This window comes from Leguminivora glycinivorella, chromosome 4, assembly GCF_023078275.1.
Source record: "Leguminivora glycinivorella isolate SPB_JAAS2020 chromosome 4, LegGlyc_1.1, whole genome shotgun sequence".
In the NCBI taxonomy this organism is placed as follows: domain Eukaryota; kingdom Metazoa; phylum Arthropoda; class Insecta; order Lepidoptera; family Tortricidae; genus Leguminivora; species Leguminivora glycinivorella.
The window spans coordinates 7190196-7211017 of record NC_062974.1 but is presented as its reverse complement, the minus strand read 5'-3'; the positions used below and the strand labels follow the sequence as shown (position 1 = coordinate 7211017).

The 20822-nt window shown below is 37.3% G+C and overlaps 2 protein-coding genes across 2 annotated transcripts in view; one reads left to right on the top strand and one right to left on the bottom strand.

The window, feature by feature from the left end:
- LOC125225489 (gamma-1-syntrophin) overlaps positions 1-8457 on the top strand; it is a 39072-nt gene extending 30615 nt beyond the window's left edge. The window contains exons 11-14 of the mRNA XM_048129230.1: positions 2019-2134; positions 2869-2959; positions 4707-4827; positions 8166-8457. Of these exons, the coding sequence (XP_047985187.1) occupies positions 2019-2134; positions 2869-2959; positions 4707-4820 (321 nt within the window). The 3' untranslated portion in view covers positions 4821-4827; positions 8166-8457. The remainder of the gene's footprint in view (positions 1-2018; positions 2135-2868; positions 2960-4706; positions 4828-8165) is intronic.
- On the bottom strand, positions 554-4963 carry LOC125225488. Its single transcript, XM_048129229.1, has 3 exons — positions 4950-4963; positions 1104-1245; positions 554-944 (listed from the first exon to the last, which is right to left on the bottom strand). The coding sequence occupies exons 2-3, from the start codon at positions 1193-1195 to the stop codon at positions 554-556; spliced, it is 483 nt and encodes a 160-aa protein (XP_047985186.1). The 5' UTR covers positions 1196-1245; positions 4950-4963.
- Positions 8458-20822: the final 12365 nt, after the last annotated feature.

Here is a 20822-nt window from a genome sequence, read left to right as displayed (position 1 = left end):
AAACAATTCGTTCGTTGTTCTCGTCATGGTAGCCCGAACAAAAGTGGACAATGATGTCGCATAATGTCAAGAAGTCAATAGTCAAGATGAATGGGTTTGCTGGATCTGGACCTAAAACAAAAAAAAAGTTTAATCCAGTTTTCACGAGGCGGACTCGCGCACCGAGGGTTCCATAAAAGTTTCAGATTGTACCTAAATACTCACGGTATTCGCAATTTTGCCATATATCAAGATTCTGAGTTGACGGGAAGTACCCAATAGGCTTTGATTTCCTTGCGAGTGTAGAAAGGGGCATACACAGCTGTATCTGTTGATTGCGTTGGCTTAGAAGTTTGATCTTTTGACATTGACAACTCCAAGACCTGAGTTAGACCTGAGTATCCATACTAATATTACAAATGGGAAAGTGTGTGTGTCTGTTTGTTTGTCCGTCTTTCACGGCAAAACGGAGCGACGAATTGACGTGATTTTTTGAGTGGAGATAGTTGAAGAGATGGAGAGTGACATAGGCTACTTTTTTTCTCTTTCTAACGCGAGCGAAGCCGCGGAAAAACTAGTTTGATATAACTTCCAGCTTGATACCTTCACGCGTTCCTGAGAAAAAGGGTCTTGAGTCAAGACCAAGACTCTTGACGGCCAACAAAGTTATCCTATTAGGGTTCCGTTTGTTCTTTTCGAGGCACGGAACCCTAAAAATAAACAAAGTGATTGAGTTCTTACAGTCAGCAAATACCTCCAACGGCACATAAAACTCGGTGAAAACGTTGACCACCCACAGAAAACACTCGAAGTAGAATTTAGCCGGACTGTACGGGTGCCAGATGTACCAATACCCTGAGGCGATCTGTCGCTGCCGCTCCATCTCGAGGGCCTTGCGGCTTCTCAGGAACACGAGGGTGCCGTAGTGCCAGTCGCAAGGCAACAGCGTGTTACGCATACGGATTCTGCGTGCAAATATATTGTATTTTTTATACGTTGGTACTTATTTTTGGGGGTTATATGTAAATCTAACTAAATTAAATAGTTGAAAAGTTGACTTATGTTTCCTTTGACTACTTTACGTTTTTCATGTTTAAACTTTAAATAGATGAATCAGTAACTACCTGATTTGTTCCCACCAGTGTGCCGTTGGGTGTACTTCGTCGCCATAACCCGCAGGTTTAGGCAGCATGCACGCATGCTTTGTGTGTTCCATGTTTCCACAACTTATTATTTTAGTTCGATATTTTCCTACAGCTGCAGAAACTGGAAAAAATTAAGAATGGTGACATCGTGGTGACATTGACATAACACTTCGTTTATGGTATGGAGATTAGAGGTTTCTGGTTTCGTCCCAACAGGATTGATAAACTTTTCAGAACTTCAAAATTCACATTTTTTGCTTGTAAAATATTTTTTTCGGTGTCTATGTTTCGAACGATCACGGTGACGCATGGGTGACGGACGCTTTGGATGCGATTTTACCAAGATTTTACCATGTACCATGTATTTACTGTTTTCCCTGTTTTTCTCTAAGTTGTCTTTAAAGTTTCTAGCAGTCATTTTTGCTATTGTCGCTTAGATAAAATACATCAAACGTTTTGAAGTATTAGTCTACCGGGCATGTGGTCATTGCCGCCAAGAGTTTAACAATTCCAATTGTTACTGAAACTCTTAATGGAACTGAGTATTTATTCCTACTTTGTTATAAATGTAAATATTTGACTCATATTAATATTTGACTTGATTGTGTAACTAGCTCTGTAACCTTAACTGTAACTGGTTCCCCACGATACAGGCACATAATAAAGAGTACTCTCGTACAGTATAGCCACTCCCGCTCACCGCTGCAAGTGCCGCCCACCCGCTAAACGCACCCGCACCCGCCAAACGCGAACAGTTGACCTGTCATATCTCACTCACAAGCATGGTACGATCGCCAGTGTCCGAGGTGTGATACAGGCGTGGCCTAGTGTACCCCTGGTACATTCTGTTGTAAACTTTATTGATGATAAACATATTCTTATTCTATTCCGCAGAAAAAGACGTTCACGGTGGTGCACGGCGGGCGGGCAGCGGGCCTGACGCTGGACTGGTCGTCGGGCTTTTCACTCAGCGAGGGCACGCCCGGCGCGCCGCCTGTCTGGGCGTACAGGTAAATATCACAATGAGGAGCCAAACTAACTGAGCTGGCATCGGCAATGCGGCGTCGCTTCACGGTCACGGCCCAGCCACGACATTGGTCTAAGCGCGACAGCGGTGAGCGGCAGCCATACGTGCGAATGAAAAGTCCCATCGCTGTGTCTCGCTCCAATGTATGCCGCTCACCTTGCGCTTAGACCATTGTCGTGGCTGAGCCGTTAGTATTCCGAAAATACGCACTAAGCGTTTCGCTTCAACATTTCTCTTGCGAACTGCCAAGGAGTAGAATACCCCGCCTGAGTCTGTGTTTCCGCATGACTACAATCCGTGTAATCGTGGTCACACGTCTACCTATTCAAACTAAAAAAATAAGCGTATACCTCGTGGTGTCAAGGTGGACATACTGAAAGTTCTTGGGTATAGAGGGGAGTTGAAGATAACTTTTCTCCGATTTTTGGTCATACCTTGAACATGAAAATGAGTAGCATTATGATTTCTTTTAATAAAAGTTTCAACAACAATTTTTTCTTATTTATTTTTACTTTACGATTATGTATAGTTTAGTATGTATGTATGTATATAACACACGACGCGTTTCTGTAATCAGGGTGTACATTACTTTTGACTGTCATTTAATATTTTTCTGAATCAAAATCGTTACCACTATTAAGCTCCGGGCACGACTTAGAAAACCAAAACTAAACCTCAGAACTTTGTGACCATAAAGTGACTATCTTTTTTGTTCAGGTTCTCTCAGTTGAGGGGGTCAAGTGACGATGGAAAGTCGAAACTAAAACTACATTTCCAAGATGCTGAGACCAAGGTCATAGAAACAAAGGTAAGAATTGTAAGAATGTTTAATTCGTATTTTATTTTGGTGAAATAATGATGCCATTAGCGCAAGTGGGTAGGGACTTAGGCGCCGAGCGTATAGCAGGGGGAAATTAGCTAAAATTACGGCATAATTAATGGAAGGTTTTTTTAAATTGAAATATGTACGTTATAGACCGAAGTTATTTTTCATCAACCCTCCCCACTCCTCCCTCCTCTGCGTCACCCCTCTACCCTCCCTTAACACTTTCTAAACCGGGCTCTACGCGGCGCTACGACATTTTCGCTACATACGGGGAAACCCATGTAATCGGCTACGCTTCTACGAGCGGTGTGCCCGACAGTCGGGTTCTTGGTAGCGAAAGTGTTAAAGTGCCGAAAATGCGGTTTTTCTCGATTTCTGACAAAACTGTTGAAGATATAGAAAAAGCGCGTAGGAACGAAGTAATCCTTAATAAATTTACTACAAATCATTCATTAACACTTTGGTTCTATCACTTATAGTTTACGCGTGATCCGTCACGAAAGTTGGTCCTTTGCTGCAATCTTCTTTAGTGAATGTTAAGTTTTCGCCCAAAATGCATACGAAATCGTCGAAATTTGTTTGATGTAACTAAAATATTGTAACTCATGACTAAAATAAAATTAAGGGGGAAAAATCACTACCATGGGTGGAATTTCCAATATGTCTTGGAATTCCAGTAACTATTTAAGACGTAATATTTTCACGGTAGTAGTCGCTAGGAGTACCATTGATCTATATAGTGTATCTATGACTGGGGATGAGCTTTTGGTAGCTGTTGGTAGAGCCCTGGAGTATCAATCCAGTAGCCGTGAGTTCAAGTCCTACCCATGGTAGTGATTTTTCCCCCTGAAATTCATTTTCAGTTTATAATATTTTAGTAATATCAAACAGATTTCGTAAGCAATTTGGGAGAAAACTTAACATTCACTAAAGAAAATTGCAGTAAAGGACCAACTTTCGTGATGGATCACGCGAAACCTATAAGTGCTAGAACCAAAGTGTCAATGAACGATTTGTACTAAATTTATCAAGGATTACTTTTTTCCTACACGTTTTTTCTGTATCTACAACAGTTTTGTCAGAAATCGCGAAAAACCGCATTTTCGGCTATTTAAGGGGGGGAAGAGGGGTGACGCAGAGGGGAGAGGGATGGGGAGGGTTGATGAAAAATAACTTCGGCCTGTAATGTACATATCCCAATCAAAAAAAATCTTCCATTAATTATGCCAACATTTTCATATATAACTTTCCAGAAGCAACGGACTAGTATTTGAACGTCACTATTCGCACAATTTAACCCTTAATAAACCCTAAATAAACGAATAACAATGTTAATGTTATGTATTAGAAAGGGACAACATATTACAACCCAAACCTGTCAAACTTCGGTTCGGTTCTTCGGGTGTATTGCTGTCAAACTTCGGTTTTGTAGGAATGGTATTTTTTGTACAGTAGGTCAAATAGTACTACTACTAATGCTGTGCCCATACACACAACAAGTTCTAAATTTTTTATTGACGATATATTATGTAAATATTTACAGCTTGGCAAAACAGAATAGACATGGAAGTATTTTTTTATCATAGCTGTTTTCATACTGCAAAGTTTTCATAGCAAAACGTTGCCACATGCAAAACGGTTCACATAAACGGTGGCACCCCTATTATTTTCTACTTTTTTGCCAGGCTGTAGTTGCATACAATAGTCTAACTTGTGGTATTATATCTAGGAGCTAGAATGCCAGATCCTGCAGAGCCTCCTGTTCTGCATGCACGCCTTCCTCACGGCCAAGGTGGCGTCTGTCGACCCCGCCTTCCTGGCCTCCATGCACCAGAACAATTGACACACGGGTGAGTACACATTACTCACCAACAGCCAATACGAAGTAGTTAGTATGTACAACTAGTAGACATGTAGTGAGGAGGAATGCTAGATCCTGCAGTCTGCTGTTTTGCATGCACGCCTTCCTCACCGCTAAGGTGGCGTCCTTCGACCCCGCCTTCCTGTAAGTAAAATCGCCGTCAATAGAATTTGTGAACGATGTAAACAAACCTTGTAGTCAAAATGTCTTTAATTTCCATTCTAAGTCATCAGATACTGGCTAATTCGATGTGTTATTTAATAAATTCATATCACATTATGAGCCTCAACCTTTTAAATAATAAACTTGTGCTAGAATATTGATATTTTATAGAATGTTTTGTTTACATTGTTGTTAAATTATATTGACGGCGATTTTAGTTAACCGTCGTCTGCTGTCGTCCCCACGACGCTAGCAACGCCTAAGTTGCTATGGCCAACGCTGTGAAGGCAATTATCCTGCTGGCAGTTAAGGTTTATTTTCGTTATTTACTAGTAGAGGTATTATGTTTCGAGTGTCAAAGCGTTCAAAAGGGCATTTTCAGAATTTGGGACTCCCCAATTAACGTAAGTTGTTAAAAAAATTAACTCGCTGTCAGTTTTGTGACGACAATTAAGCATAAATATGTCTACAAATTTACTTTTTTCACATTCTGAATGTAGATAATCGCTTAAAGTTTATGTAATTAATACAAAAACAATATTTTTATAGAAACTTCATGTTTAATTATCGTCACAAAACTGACAGTGAGTTAATTTTTGTTAACAACTTACGCTAGTTGGGGGGTCCCAAATTCTGAAAATGCCCAAAAGGTTAAGTACACATTACTGACACCAACCAATACGAACTAGTTAATGTGTACAACTAGTAGACAACGACTTGTAGAGGAGGAATGCTAGATACTGCTGATGTTTTGCATGCACGCGTTTCTCAAGGCCAAATGGCGTCCGCTGCGACACAACCGTAGAGTTCGGTCTACACTAGCACAGTATAATAAAGAGTACTATCGTACAGTATGGCCACTCCCGCTCCCCGCTGATAGCGCCGCCCACCCCCTCTCGGTTACCTCACAGTTACCGCCTGTCAACAACGCGAACAGTCGACCTGTCATATCTCACTCATACTAGCATAGTGCGCGTTCACCTACACGAGCTTAGGCTGTGTGCTAGGAACGCACCTCTTTCATATATTTGATCGCCAGTGTCCGAGGTGTGACACTAGTAAGGTGTAGTACGTATCCGTACGTTTTCGCTATTTAGAGTTCTTTTTTTATGCAATTAAAACACAATTAACTATAAACCACCTGAGCAAGAACATTTCGAGAATCAAAACATAATTGTACGATAAACTTTCGTGAGACATATTCAAGTATTTAGTCGATATAGGTTATTACGTTATTATACTGCGACTGTTGTCACATGTTTCGAGTAATTTAGGAGACCCGTCATCAGGCATGAGTGCTCGCGGCGGCTGCTGCACTCCGTACATAATAACGTGAGTACAACCGTATATTGATTAAATATTGGGTTGGTAAGAAAGTAATGAGCGATCGATTGAATTCCACATAAAATTTTTGAGAGAGTTCTAGAATCTTCTATGGTCGAAAGTATATAAAGGGCGAGTCGCACAGTTTCTCGTCAGTCATTCACTAGCTGTCGCCGAGCTAATATAAGGAAGAAAATGGACGAATTAAAAGTGCATGTAAGGCATTGCTTACTATATGAATTTCAGTCTGGCCATTCAGCCGCCGAAGCAGTGCGTAATATATGTCAGCGTGTTGCTCCTGAAGTTGTGTCTGAGGCCACGGCGAAACGATGGTTCCAGCGGTTTCGTAGTGGCGACTTTTCATTATCAGATCAACCTAAGTCTGGTCGACTGGTGAAGATTGATGTAGCCAAATTAAAAACCTTAATTGAAGGAGATCCGAGGCTAACGAGTCGTACTCTTGCTACCGAGTTAGGCTGCTCTCATGTCACCATAGAAACACATTTACACGAGTTGGGAAAAAACTACAAATACAGTGTTTGGATACCGCACGAACTTGATAGAGATCAACTAAACCGCCGTGCCGATATCTGCATACAACTTCTGTCTTTTCGCCGCACATTCAACTGGTTGGACCATCTTATCACTGGAGATGAAAAATGGGTCTTATATATAAATCACACACGCAAACGTCAGTGGCTAGCTCCAAACGAAAAAGGAATAGAGGCACCAAAAACAGAGCCTCACCCGAAAAAAGTTATGCTGTCCGTTTGGTGGGATATTCATGGTATTATTCACTGGGAACTCCTACCAAGTGGAATGACTTTTACCGCATCAGTATACTGTAATCAGCTTGAAAATTTAAACCAAAAAATCTGTCAAAATCGTCCACAGCATGCTAAAGTTTTTTTCTTACACGACAATGCTCGCCCACACATTGCAAAAGTGACTCGGCTAAAGCTATTGGAGCTAGGTTGGAAAGTGATACCTCATCCACCGTACTCTCCAGACTTGGCACCTACGGATTACGCATTGTTCAGATCGCTAAGCAATGCCTTGAATGAAAAAAAGTTCGATGATCAAGCCCATCTACGACAGTACATAGCTGAGTTTTTTGAATTTAAACCTAAGAACTTCTTCGCCGATGCTATTCATTCTTTACCAGAACGATGGAGACAAGTAGTAGATAACGAAGGCCGTTATATTTTTGATAAATGATTAAAATAATAAATTAAATAAAAATTACAATATTGGTTATGATTCGCTCATTACTTTCTTACTAACTTAATAACTTATATTAGAATAAAATAATAATTATGTATAAAATCAAATTAACAAATCTAAATGACATATCATATGTAATATAATCAATGAATGCATCTTTCAATTAAATATTCGAAATTATAACTAGACTGAAATTGTAATAATCTTAATTTAATTGCTGTTAAATAATTTTATTGATGAACGTGTAATATTTATAATATTATTAATAAAATGTCTATGTCTATGTCTATGTCTACCAACCCAATATTTATTTATTTTGACGACCGGTCTGGCCTAGCGCGTAGTGGCCCTGCCTGCTAAGCCGCGGTCCCGGGTTCGAATCCCGGTAAGGGCATTTATTTGTGTGATGAGCACAGATATTTGTTCCTCAGTCATGGATGTTTTCTATGTATATATCGTTGTCTGAGTACCAGCAACACAAGCTTTCTTGAGCTTACCGTTGGGACTCAGTCAATCTGTGTAAGAATGTCCTACAATATTTATTTATTTATTTATTTCATATTAAAATTCTACGCTTAGTTTGATAGTCAAATAACTGTCTTATTTCTCAATTTTCAGAGACTAACGACTAAACGCGTTCAGGACGTCTAGTCGTCGACAAGATCTTACTGAGGTAAAACTAAAACTCACTTTGCTTTACCCATTTTGTCTCGTTGAGGCGTTGTTTATCGTTACATTTTAAATTGTTTCAATTGTTAGTATTAAAGCGAATCTTTGACTATGGGGCGAACCTAGGATGATACGTGATTATATGTATATTACAGTACATCTGCTACTTTACAACACCAGACCTAGCACAACTTGCCTTGTCGCGCGCGAGTCCATACTTGAAGTCGCGCTTGACGCATGGACTCGCGCGCGACAAGGCAAGTTGTGCTAAAGGGTCTGGTGCTATGATAAGTATATTACGTAAGTACGATACACGAGCGAAATTAATATTATTCGCACTTGTATACTAACTAATTTAGCCACCACAATTTACAAAACAAAATTGTTTTATGTACATAAAAATTCGTATCAGCTAAAGTTTTCCCTATAAACCCATTAGGGTTGTAAGTCATGTTAATTCTGTCATAATGACAGGTAGTTTGTACTTTCAAGGTATCTAACATTTTCAATGGCTTAGTATTTTTCGAAACTTAGACAGCGAATCAGGAGACTACGTTTTCTACTGTAATTCTAGCGTCTTACGATTTAGTGTCCTGTTAATATGAAAGTAGCTTTCAAATTCAACTGAATCGGTAATAAATGTTGCAAACGATTTAAATAATTGCAGATATACTCTGTCAAACAAGTCTGTCAGTAAATAAGAACAAAGAAAACTATATGCATCCTTTTCTTTAGGGTGCTAGAGAAAAGAATACCTATAGTTTTCTTTGTTCTTATTTACTGACAGACTTGTTTGACAGAGTTTAGATCAAAAATAATATTCAATTGCATAGGACGAACGAATTCGGCATTTAATTAAATGTCATAAAACTCATAAACCTGAAATACATATAAAATAAAACTTATTATTTGAAGAAGAGATAACGTCAAATTATGGTGTTTAGCTCACTAACTGCCATATTTTTCGTTATTATTAGGTATGGATGAATATTGAATAGGTTATAGTGCATATTCATTTACCATGGTATTCTCACGGAAACGTACAAACGCACTATAAAGCTGACTGCGTTTCAGTGCAAAAGTTCTGGGGTTGACTGGTAGCACGACAAATACGAACTTTGACTAATGTCTAATAATACAGTTATGCACACCGGTTCAGATTAAATTTTCCTATGATATCAATATTGCGCGTCTTCCTTGCAATTCCCTCTAGACTCAAATCTATTTTATAAGTACTTTGATTCTTAATACTCTCAAGATCTAAGGTTTTTCTTAAGAACGAGTAGCATTATCTGAGTATGGGATAAAAAGTACTACAACCAAAGTTACAGCCACATCTAAACTCGGTTGACAAAGAAGTTTTCATGGAAAAAAAATTAATGAATGAAGAAATGATTGCAACATAAGAGTTGTTGAAGCAAATCTTTAGTTGTAGTACTGTAGAATAGAAGGAACTTTGAAAGAGTTACATTCAGTATTATTATTTATTCTTGCTTATTTTAAGACTCGATACAACATCTGTTAGACCGATTACTTTACTCTGGTTGGTTAGTGATGTAAAGATATGTAACGTATGTCGGTCACAAAGTCTAGCGGATCGTTTTAAAAGTGGACTTTCCGATACTAAATTATAAATCATCGAATTCATAGTTTTACGAAGTAGTTTTACGTATAATTACTATTAATTATCTAAGTATTTCTTTACTGATACTTTCTAGATATATGATTTCCTAGTTTTAATATAATATTAATTATTACCGATTATTTTTACCAAAGATATTAGCTGAAACTCAATTAAACCAAAACTATTACAACTGAAAGTAACGGCGATATTATACAATGATTTTTTTTACATGTTTGAAGCTGTCCTGTTTTAATTACATATAAAATACATATGTACGTATTATAAAAAGTTTGAAAGTATTGTTTGCTCGAGGCTATGATTTTGACTGAAACTCGAATTGTATTTAAGTGCTAGATTTTAACTAAGTTTAATTATTCATAGGAATACGCCTGTTATATATATTAGAAAATTTTGCGCTTGCGTCATATCATTAAATTTAAGTGAGAGTAAATATTGCTATATCAATTTTATTATATCTATGTTTAAATTTTATCTGACATAAATTCATCTCGTATAATTATTTGGTTGTTAAACGTTCATATATTTTATGGAAAGAACGATCGGCCGGTTAGAAAATGGCTTGAGAAATATAGTATTTTCAATATTATTGTATTAAAATAGTCTATTATATTATTTTGTCTGTAAAGGGGTATTTCCGAGGCCACTGTAATTTGCATCCAAAATGTATAAAAATAGTGTGTGAATCCATAGAATATTTTATATTGAGAAATAGTAACGCTAAGCAGCTGACAGTGATATTATAATATGAAGTAAAATTGTTTATTAAACTGACTTTACCATGTGTTAAACACTGCATATTCGCTAGCTAATGCGTTTATGGGCATTGTCAGAATTCGGGACCGCCCAAGTAGCGTAAGTTGTTAACAAAAATTAACTCACTGTCAGTTTTGTAACGTTAATTAAGCATGAAATTTCTATAAAAATATTGTTTTTGTGTTAATTACATAAACTTTAAGCTATTATCTACATTCAGAATGTGAAAAAAGTAAATTTTTAGACCGATTGTATGCTTAATTGTCACAAAACTGACAGCGAGGTAATTTTTGTTAACAACTTTCGCTAATTGGGGGGTCTCAAATTCTGAAAAGGCCCTTAGCCCCTTGTCATAGAATCTCGTATTGAAATTGGAGTAAGAGAAAGTACAGTCAACCAATTAGAATCCTAGGCTACTCTAGAACCCTGTCGTATTGACACCGTGCTTTATTTGCTATAGCAGTCACTTTAACTTTTACTGTGAAAGGGTTCTAGAGTGGCCTAGGATTCAGGTTGGTTGACTGTACTGCGTTTGAGTTAACGCTAGTATCGAATATGTGAATGTCAAACTCTTGGTAATGGTACAGGTTGGCCTACTGATCTTTCGATGCTAGTAGGTACTTAGTACTCTACCTGTATTTAGTTTTTAAGGAATTTCTTATGAATTGAATTGTTGACTATCGAGATTTTTGTGGGTGTTCGAAATTTTTATTACTGTATTTTAATCATCACAAAAAGTTATTATATGAAAGTGTTTATGTGAACGTGTCTTAAGATATGGACATAATTTGCTAGGTATTTTTTTTGGCAGTTACATGCTTATATTACTCTAGATCTGAAATATTTATGTAAGTAGTAGATTTAACTTATTTTCTTGTGCTAAACTGTTTGTTACAATGTATATACAATTATATGCGCCTTGTGTAAGGTCAATTCGTAGCAAAAATATTATTTACTTTAAATTAGCGAAGAAACGGGTTTTTAGCAAAATTATATACCATATAATCAATACTCGATATTATCAAGGTACGTGTTTATAAGAAATGATTTTTATCTGTAGATTTGATCCTATTTTGTGCTGTCAACAATAATGGATATCGTCGCTACTTTGAAAAAATCTCGTATCTCACGCTGCTTCTCAAAGTCAAAACGCAGTAAGTCTATATGCATTCCATACATACTTACTACAATTTTCTTTTCATTGACAGACGAAGATACAAGTTTTTTTATAAGTAGTGACGATATGATCTTGTTAAGTAACTTACTTCAGTTGACAACTGTTTGCAGTATTCATCACAAAGAATTCTACTGAACACATATGTGAGTGTGTTTAGTAAAACGTCCCACTTTGTCGGTTACCATTAAGGCGAGATTGATTTGTCTTTATATGAATAAACTGACAAAGCGGCTTTATTTTATAACAATCGACAAAGTGGGACGTTTTCCCGTGCACACTCACATATATTCCTGATAGAGCCAGACTAAGCTAAGTTAAGAGGTATTATTATAGGATAGACGCACTTTATATTATTAAATTAAAACGGGACTTAATCGCGTAAAACTCCAATCATCCGAATGTTGCAAGACGACCGGCATTTATGCCCTATGTCAAGGGAGTGACAGACAAGGTTGGTACCATACTAAAGAAGTATTCGATACAGACTGTGTACATGCCGTTGTCGAAGGTGGCGGGGCAACTAAGGTCAGCAAAGGATGTTATTCCATATCAGACGCCAGGCGTTTATAAGATTGACTGTAGCTGTGGTAGTTCTTATATTGGAGAAACCAAACGCACCATAGCGGAAAGGGTCAAAGAACATATCGCGGCGGTCAAAAAACGACAAATAAATAAGTCTGCGGTTGCCGAGCATTTGCTAGAGTCAGGACCGAACCACTGGATTGAACTGCATAATCCCAAAGTCCTTTCAACTGAACGTCTTTACTATAGCAGGAAAGTACGTGAAGCGATTGAAATCAGGAAACATCGTAATTTCAATCAAAATGAAGGGCAAGGGATTTCATCTTCGTGGAATCCAGTGATTAGCAAGTGTAAACGTGAGAAAACTTCCCGTCTCATACCATCGGATGTCGTGAGTGTTGTATGTAGGCAGAGTGGCAACCCTAGCGTAAAAGTGACTGATGACAATCAAGTGCGGGTAGTTCGAAAAACTCGTACAGCTAGAAGATGTTGATACAACTCCCAGCCAGTCTACCCGTGACCACGGACGTAATGTCATGTCCGAAACGTCGGGTTAAATATAAAACGTAAGTTTTACGCGATTAAGTCCCGTTTTAATTTAATAATATGAGTGAAGATCGTGTTAGTTTAAATCAATAGACGCACTTTACGTTATAATTTGATAGGTTTTAAGTTTTGTGCAATCTGTGGTATCAAAATTGTTTTTAACTTAGTTTGATTTGACTCTAATACTTGTATAATACATATGTACAAAGATGTAGGGGTGTATATTGGTTGTCAACTAAGATAAGTCTATAGTCTGTAACTTTAGGTATTTGAATAAATGTAAACAAAATCTACTCTTTAAAGCCTCCGCCACACTTGAAGCGTTTTGATGGCGTAGCGTTAGCATTCAGCGCGCATACCGCTCGCATTCCGCGCTCGTTAGTTCCCGCCGGCGTCCGTTGGGCGCAGCGCCACCGTTCGTCCGGCGCACCGCTATCATTGCGCTCCGCTGACGCTCCGCCTACGCTCTGTGTGGCCCAGCTTTAAAAACTCGCTAAACCATACGATCATACGACCAAATAAGAAAGTTAAAAACAGGTCGCTCAGTGACGGATCCGCTTGGTTTTATATCTGTGTATAAAAAATATTTGTTTCCTTTTTTTTAATACCTAAAAGTACAGTCTATAGCAGTTTGTTAGTGTACATTCTACGACCTGACTGGGTAGTCTTAGTAGGTTTTGGCTGTTTGAGGCTATCGATTATAAGTGATAGGTATGGCTTTGAACTCTACACTGGATTGTATGAGCTATATTAACTCGGTAGGATATATATTGCGCCTTCTGGCTGGTAAGCATCAACTAAGCACGATGGGCTATACGAAGTTGCCGCTTTCTGACTGCGTGAAACAGAAAATTGGTATGCAAGTAAGACAGTCACGCACATGCTAACTGTTGGCCGAAGTCGATACACATGAGATCCTTTTTCTCACCTGCCCTTGATATGTAATATTCTATTGTCAATTCAGAGATGTAATTAATGTCGATTAAGAATATCGTATACACCTAAATATATAAAAACCTTAATTTTAATGTTTGAAATATTGTAGACTAAAATCCAAAATACAACAAGGTGACAATATCTCGTCCGTGAAATGAATTACCCATCCCTCAAAGTGGCAACATTGTAGTATAGTCCCAATTTTCTACATTCTTAGATGTATTGATTTTTACCTCCTGACGACCGACTTTCAAAATTTGCCAGCTTCTCTGTCAAATTGACAAAGAGTCAAACCTTAGTCGGAGCCTATGTCTAGGACGATCTATAGGTTAAAAGGATGACACTCCATTGTTGCTATCGAACTGTAGAGGATCGTAGTCTATCTCACGTGAGATGTATTGTCGAGGCGCTTCTGTGGTAAGAAATTATAAAAAAAAAATACTTGCAGCGACAGTTTGTTGTCAACATTGTGATGTCAATGAACAATCCAGTGTACGTGTTGTGTGACACGTCACGGTTGAGTGACATGTGTCACAATTGACTTGTCTAGATAATAATTAGCTTCGAGTGTCTGCGGATTCGCTACTGAGAGAAAAGGTTATAGTATAACAACAACGAATATAACTCTAGGAAGTAGTGTGATGTTACCTGTAAAGTTAAATCGCATGCGATTTGTCACGTATTTTTTAAAACTTCTTTAAAATATTGTTTGAGAATAAATTATAAGAAATAACCAGATAGATTATACATATTTCAAACTTACTTCTTCATATATATAGTATCAATGAAAAATATACTTAAAGTATAATATGTTTTAAATTCATAATTTGAGGGTAAACGAAATAATGATGGAGGTGATTAATTCTTTCAAATGTAACAGTCTGTGCATTTCGTATTTAAGCCAATTCTATGTATTCTTCAGCGATCTTTACTCTACATTGTGACTTTTCATTTTCGCACGAAATTCTACACCGAAATAAATAAACCAATAAGCAATAACCAATTTTGTTGATATGACGAGTTAATACGTGACAAGCCGCATACGGTAATTTGACCAATCGAAATCCTGCATAATAATCGCCACTTACCAGTTGGCCCGTCCACTTTATACCCGGGTACCTATCTCGACTTTTTTAATCTTTTAAAAAATTACGTAGACTGAGTGGTAGTTTTATTACTTTGTACTACGATAAAATTAAAACTACGTAATAAACTAGAAATTTTATATAATATTAAATCATATGAGCTTTTCTTTCACTATCGAATAATGATCAGTAACCTAGTTTAATCCCTACTACGTAAATGCGAGTGAACAACAGCATGTGCCCGCGCGATGAAAACTTATAAAGTCTGCACTCGTTTTAAGCGACTTATATCGATTTTTTTGTCGCTCGAGTGAAAATGAAGAGCTTACTTTCCAAACGGGCCTAGCTGCATAAAAGTTACAAGTTTACCCGACAAACAATATAACGAAATTACTATTTAAATTCTGATAACTAACTAATGAAACGGTTTGAACTCGGCTACCACTGGTAATAGACACAATATAGTACCTAATCTATTTATGCAATGGGCTACTAATTCTTCATGCGGTTTTTCCACTGAGGCGGAGTACAGCATTTGCACTTGAAACTCGGCTCACATTGGTTGTAATACTTGTAATCCAGCCGGAGAAATGATATGCCCGAATTTCTCAGTGGAAATACGGCCACAAACAAATCAAGTCATAGTCGTATATACTAGTATATCCTTGTGAGTACGCGGGCATTAGCTGAAAGTTATATGGGAATCGATTAGTCAATTTAGAGAGTATATTCAAGACTGAACTGAATCAATGTCATTCGCAGTTTCTTTTGCCCTTTCTTCGTAACGGGTCAAAAGCATCGAGACGCTTACTAAATCTTGAAATTATTGATAAAATGACTGACATTCGTGACTGCTTTACTGCTGTGAATCACGTGCGTTAAAGTAATGTAGTTGCCGTCGCTATTTAGATCTCATTTTTAAAAGGAAAAATAAAAACCGACAGGCTATTCTTATTTGATTTGGAATTTCACCTCTGTATTTAAACTTATTTTCTTACTCTAAGCAAGCGTCTCAATGTTTTTAAAATGTAACTTTTGGGAACCTGCCTGTTGGCATCTGGCTCTGGCATTTCACTATTCCCATATTATGTTTCTTCAACGGTACACTTGCAGTGCAATATTTATTTGGTTGCACTATGTCTGTTTTTCCCTTGACTGTATGTATATAAAGCGTTATTTGATTTTAATGACAGGTTATGATAGGTAATATTTGGATTATTTATACCTATGATCAGTCTTACTTATTCATCAAGTGTTATTGGTTTATGAAATATCAGATCCCATCCATAATTCGTTTATAAATATCATGTTATTAAAATCGGATAAGGTACAGCGGGGCAAATCTCGACTGGGGGTCAATTGTAACTAATCCATTTTTTCCATTATTACACCATGAGTTGAGTTCTACATGTATCTACTAAATACTCCTACCATATATACAAACCCTACCTACCATATATATTTAATCATTCAAACATTGTAAAACATGGAAAAAATGGATCAGTTACATTTGTCCCCCAGTCGAGATTTGTCTTGCTGTACCTTACGTTACGTCTGTTAATTGCTCAGAGCAATGTGCGCCTTTATCAATACGGCCTTAGTGTACACCGTCAGATAAAATAGAATCTAGTTACCACCACTCATTTTATTTCAACTAGACATTGTACGTTTTTTATAATAATTTAAATTAAAAATTGATCTAAGGTGTACGGAATCGGGTAGACCTACGAATCTTCTCAAATATTTGTTCAACTGCTGCTCAGTAAAGGGGTTATTCTCAGATTACAAGACTGCGTAATACTACTTCGTCAAACTACGCACATACAGGTTGTATGGAAAGTTTGACGGGGTTGAGTCTAATCGCAGTCATACATATAATTTGAGGACGACATCGACACAGAATTACCCAAATCTTGAGATGTTTAGTAGGTGCTCCCTGTACGTCGTTGGAATCGAAGCGTTGTATACCTGTTCGTGGGAACCACCATATTAGATGTGGTAACCTAGTTATTTATACATATTGTTGACATGTAACTATATTGTAACCATTAGTGAAAATAAACATTTCGTAACTAATTTTGTTTTTGGCAATATACCCATTATGATTTAGAGCCCATTTAATACAAGGTACGATTATAAGTTACATTTCGTACTGGTGGAGGTTAAATACAAGTCAGAGCACACCAATACAACACCGCTATGTAATACATACTCGCATATCGAAGTGAGACCTGATAAGTTGAGCAAAATGGTTTTTGAAAATTCGAACTAAGGTACAGCGGAGCAAATCTCGACTGGGGGGCAATTGTAACTACTTAATCAATTTTTTTCCATTATTATGACCATGATGTTGAGTTCTACGTGTATCCACTGAACACGCCTACCATATAAATATAACAGGTGGACACTATTTAATAATAATAACATTGTAAAACATGGAAAAAATGGACCAGTTACATTTGCCCCCCAGTCGAGATTTGCCCCGCTGTACCTTTTGTGTAATTTCCACAATGTTCTTATTTCAAGGACAAATCATCTCGATTTATCGGGTTTCACCAGTAATCCCTCGATATGTGAGTTCTTGGTACGTGTCATTGAGCCCTTTCAGCTCACCCTGACGGCGTGTGAACTCGCGTGCGATAATTGTAATTGTGTTGTTGACGACCGGTCTGGCTCAGTCGGTAGTGACCCTGCCTGCTAAGCCGCGGTCCTGGGTTCGAATCCCGGTAAGGGCATTTATTTGTGTGATGAGCACTGATATTTGTTCCTGAGTCATGGATGTTTTCTATGTATATAAGTATGTATTTATCTATTTAAGTATGTATATGTGTGGTGACGGGTTAAGAATTTCACCACCCCCTTTCTTCCCGTGGGTGTCGTAGAAGGCGACTATGGGATATGGGTTAAATTGTGGCGTAAGGCGAGAGGCTGGCAACCTGTCACTGCAATGTCACAGTTTCGTTTTCTTTCAACCCTTTGTTTGCCAAGAGTGGCACTGAAGCTTTAGTAGTTTCATGTGCTCTGCCTACCCCTTTATGGGATACAGGCGTGATTGTATGTATGTATGTATGTATGTATATCGTCGCTTAGCACCCATAGTACAAGCTTTGCTTAGTTTGGGGCTAAGTTGATCTGTGTAAGGTGTCTCCAATATTTATTTATTTATTTATATATTACAGACTATATTATATGCCTGTTATGTGGGAACCTCTCCACATTGGCCATAGTCGACCACCCGATTCAATACTTAGAAATAAATCTAAGTTAGTAACTCATGCAAGTACTCTCGATGAAGGAGTCTTTTAGTAGAGATATCGGAATGGAGAATAGCAAGGCTCACGAATAAAAGACGCATTTTACTGTAATATTTAATCCAAGCTTGAGGAACAAAGTAAATCTACACAATAAAAACTATCATAAGCGGTATCGGTTGGGCACCAAACTATTGACGCTATGGACTGGAAACCAACGTCATCCAAACCGCGTGCAACTATACTTCTTTACGGTAACATATAACAGTATTTTTATTATTTTTTGGCATATGATGAACCCAGATCAATAAGGTATTTGCAAGTAACCCTGTACAGTCGCCATCAGAAGTGCTCAGAAATTGATGCCTTGACATTGACACCTGTCGCCGACTGTACAGTCAAAATGGTAACACAAGTTGCATAAAATCTATTGTGATATTAATCTCTGGACAATTAAGGAAAAATATTCCGGCACCCTTCTTAAGCACGTTAAAACAGTTTAAATACATAAAGACATTGACCTGAATTCGTAAAATATAAATACCTACAAGCAAAATACAAAGCGTTTTTAGAAAAATATCTCTGGACAATCGATCCTAATCTTAAATAAGCTATGAAGTCCGCCACATGAAATGCATGATCCGATATGTAGGTAATTAATATGATAAAAATACGTCCTCCGAAGTTATTGTCTTATTAGCGACAACCGTCACATTCAAAACATATAAAATGGATGAAGATCACTTTCATATATATTTTTTTTACATTTTCTGTAAATTTCATATAAAATCGCGAAGTATAAACAGGCTCTGGAAGCAACACTGCGTCTACGACATAGGTACAACATCAATATAATAAATATCGGTATATAACGGAAAGATCTATTTTAGTGGCTCCACAGTACATAATTCCTTGTGCGTATCTATTACGTGTCTACAATCCTTACACTAAATGTTTGTATTCATAAGTAACACATTCTAAAGGAAATAAGTGATATTCGGGCCCTAGTTGTGCCCAATCACTCCATGCTTTGATATCGCCAAAAATCGTTTTTCGCGTACACAGTGACTAGGCCGATTAAGACGGACGGAAACGCAACTGTAACTTGTCTACTTTTCTATACAAAGTCTAATGTGGTGCTCATAGATTCAGTAATTACAGTAAACGGCCATAAAGAATGCACATCGGTTTTTCGTCTTCGTAGAGCGTTGTCTCTTTCTTGTTTAATGTGACGTTAATTGTCTCTTTCCAAAGACCGATCGCTGTGCATTCTATATGGCCGTTTACTGTAATAGCCGAGGAACATCGATGGTTTAGAATTCCATTGTTATATAAGGTTGCAGTCCGTCTGTGATCGGTCCTAGGGACCACAGAGAAAGTTGATAACCACCAAGGTAAAACTAGAACAAGGTAAAACAAATAATTGATAAAACTAGAACTGCTACCATTTACAAATCGATCCGAGCTTTAGCGAATTCTCTACCATTTACATAAGGTACCTACTCTTTGAAAAATATAGGTTTACATAAAAATTAAGCTAAAGTTTTATTTATTGTCGTGAATTTGTCTGTATTTGGCATTATTTCCATTAATTTAAATTAGGAAGAATTTGAGGCATAATGTTTCATTTTTTAATATTTTTCATAAATTATAACATCTACTTAGTGTATAATATGTAAATCGTGTAACAACACGGTATTGTCAATGTCAATATAATTATTTTCAGTGTAACTTTAGAATAAAGGTCCTATAAAACTTCATAAATTATTGTCAAGTTTTCATTGAGCTTTATCATCTAGGACTTTTGAATAGTTACTCGTACATATTTGCTAAAATCGTTGAAGGCCTGAAATTATAAGTATAATATATTTATTTCTAGGTAGTATGTAATATGTTTCTACGTCCAACATTCAATATGGGCCAGTACTAACACAGATTTATAACAGACACAGCTAAACATGTATGACACAACCTTTATGTTAGACTGATTGGATATGACTTTCTAAAGTAACATAGTAGGTATATAATTTACTTAATCTGCCTTATTGATTTAAGTTTGACGCTCGAATTGGCTTGTTAATGTCGTAGATTCTGGCCTCAATATACACGCATAGGAATAGTTAGGTACTATTGCACGAAGGTTAAACAAATTTTACTACCGAGTGAAACAACATTTGTCACCACACTAACACGCCTTGAAACCCTCGCAACGCTCAAGGTTCAACTTTTTGAACCAAATTTTGATATTGGGGTCTTTCGCTTCTTCGACATGGCACGTGCGGTTAAACAACAACTTTGCCCCCTTCTAAAACAAATAACTATAGCACTCTTGTGTACGTTCATCATCATTTTACCAGTTGGTGTGATGAAAAACAATATACAGTGTGTGAGCTTTCAGAGGGGCCTTATTACACCCGAGGCTCTTTTGAAATGTCACGCTTCGTGTGTTATGTGCAGAACTGTCGTAGGTAGAGTCTGTTCGGAAAGTGAAGAGTTGTGGATTGTATTGGATTTCACGAATCTTCACTTTCCGAACAGACTCTAGGTACATAACTTATTTATTGTAATTTGTAAGCGACTACCTTTTCTTACATTTGAAAACGTTTTACAGATTTTGCTCATTACCTTCTAAATAGAACATCTATAATAAATAAGAATCTCTTGAACAAAATGTAAGACTTAGATTAAATT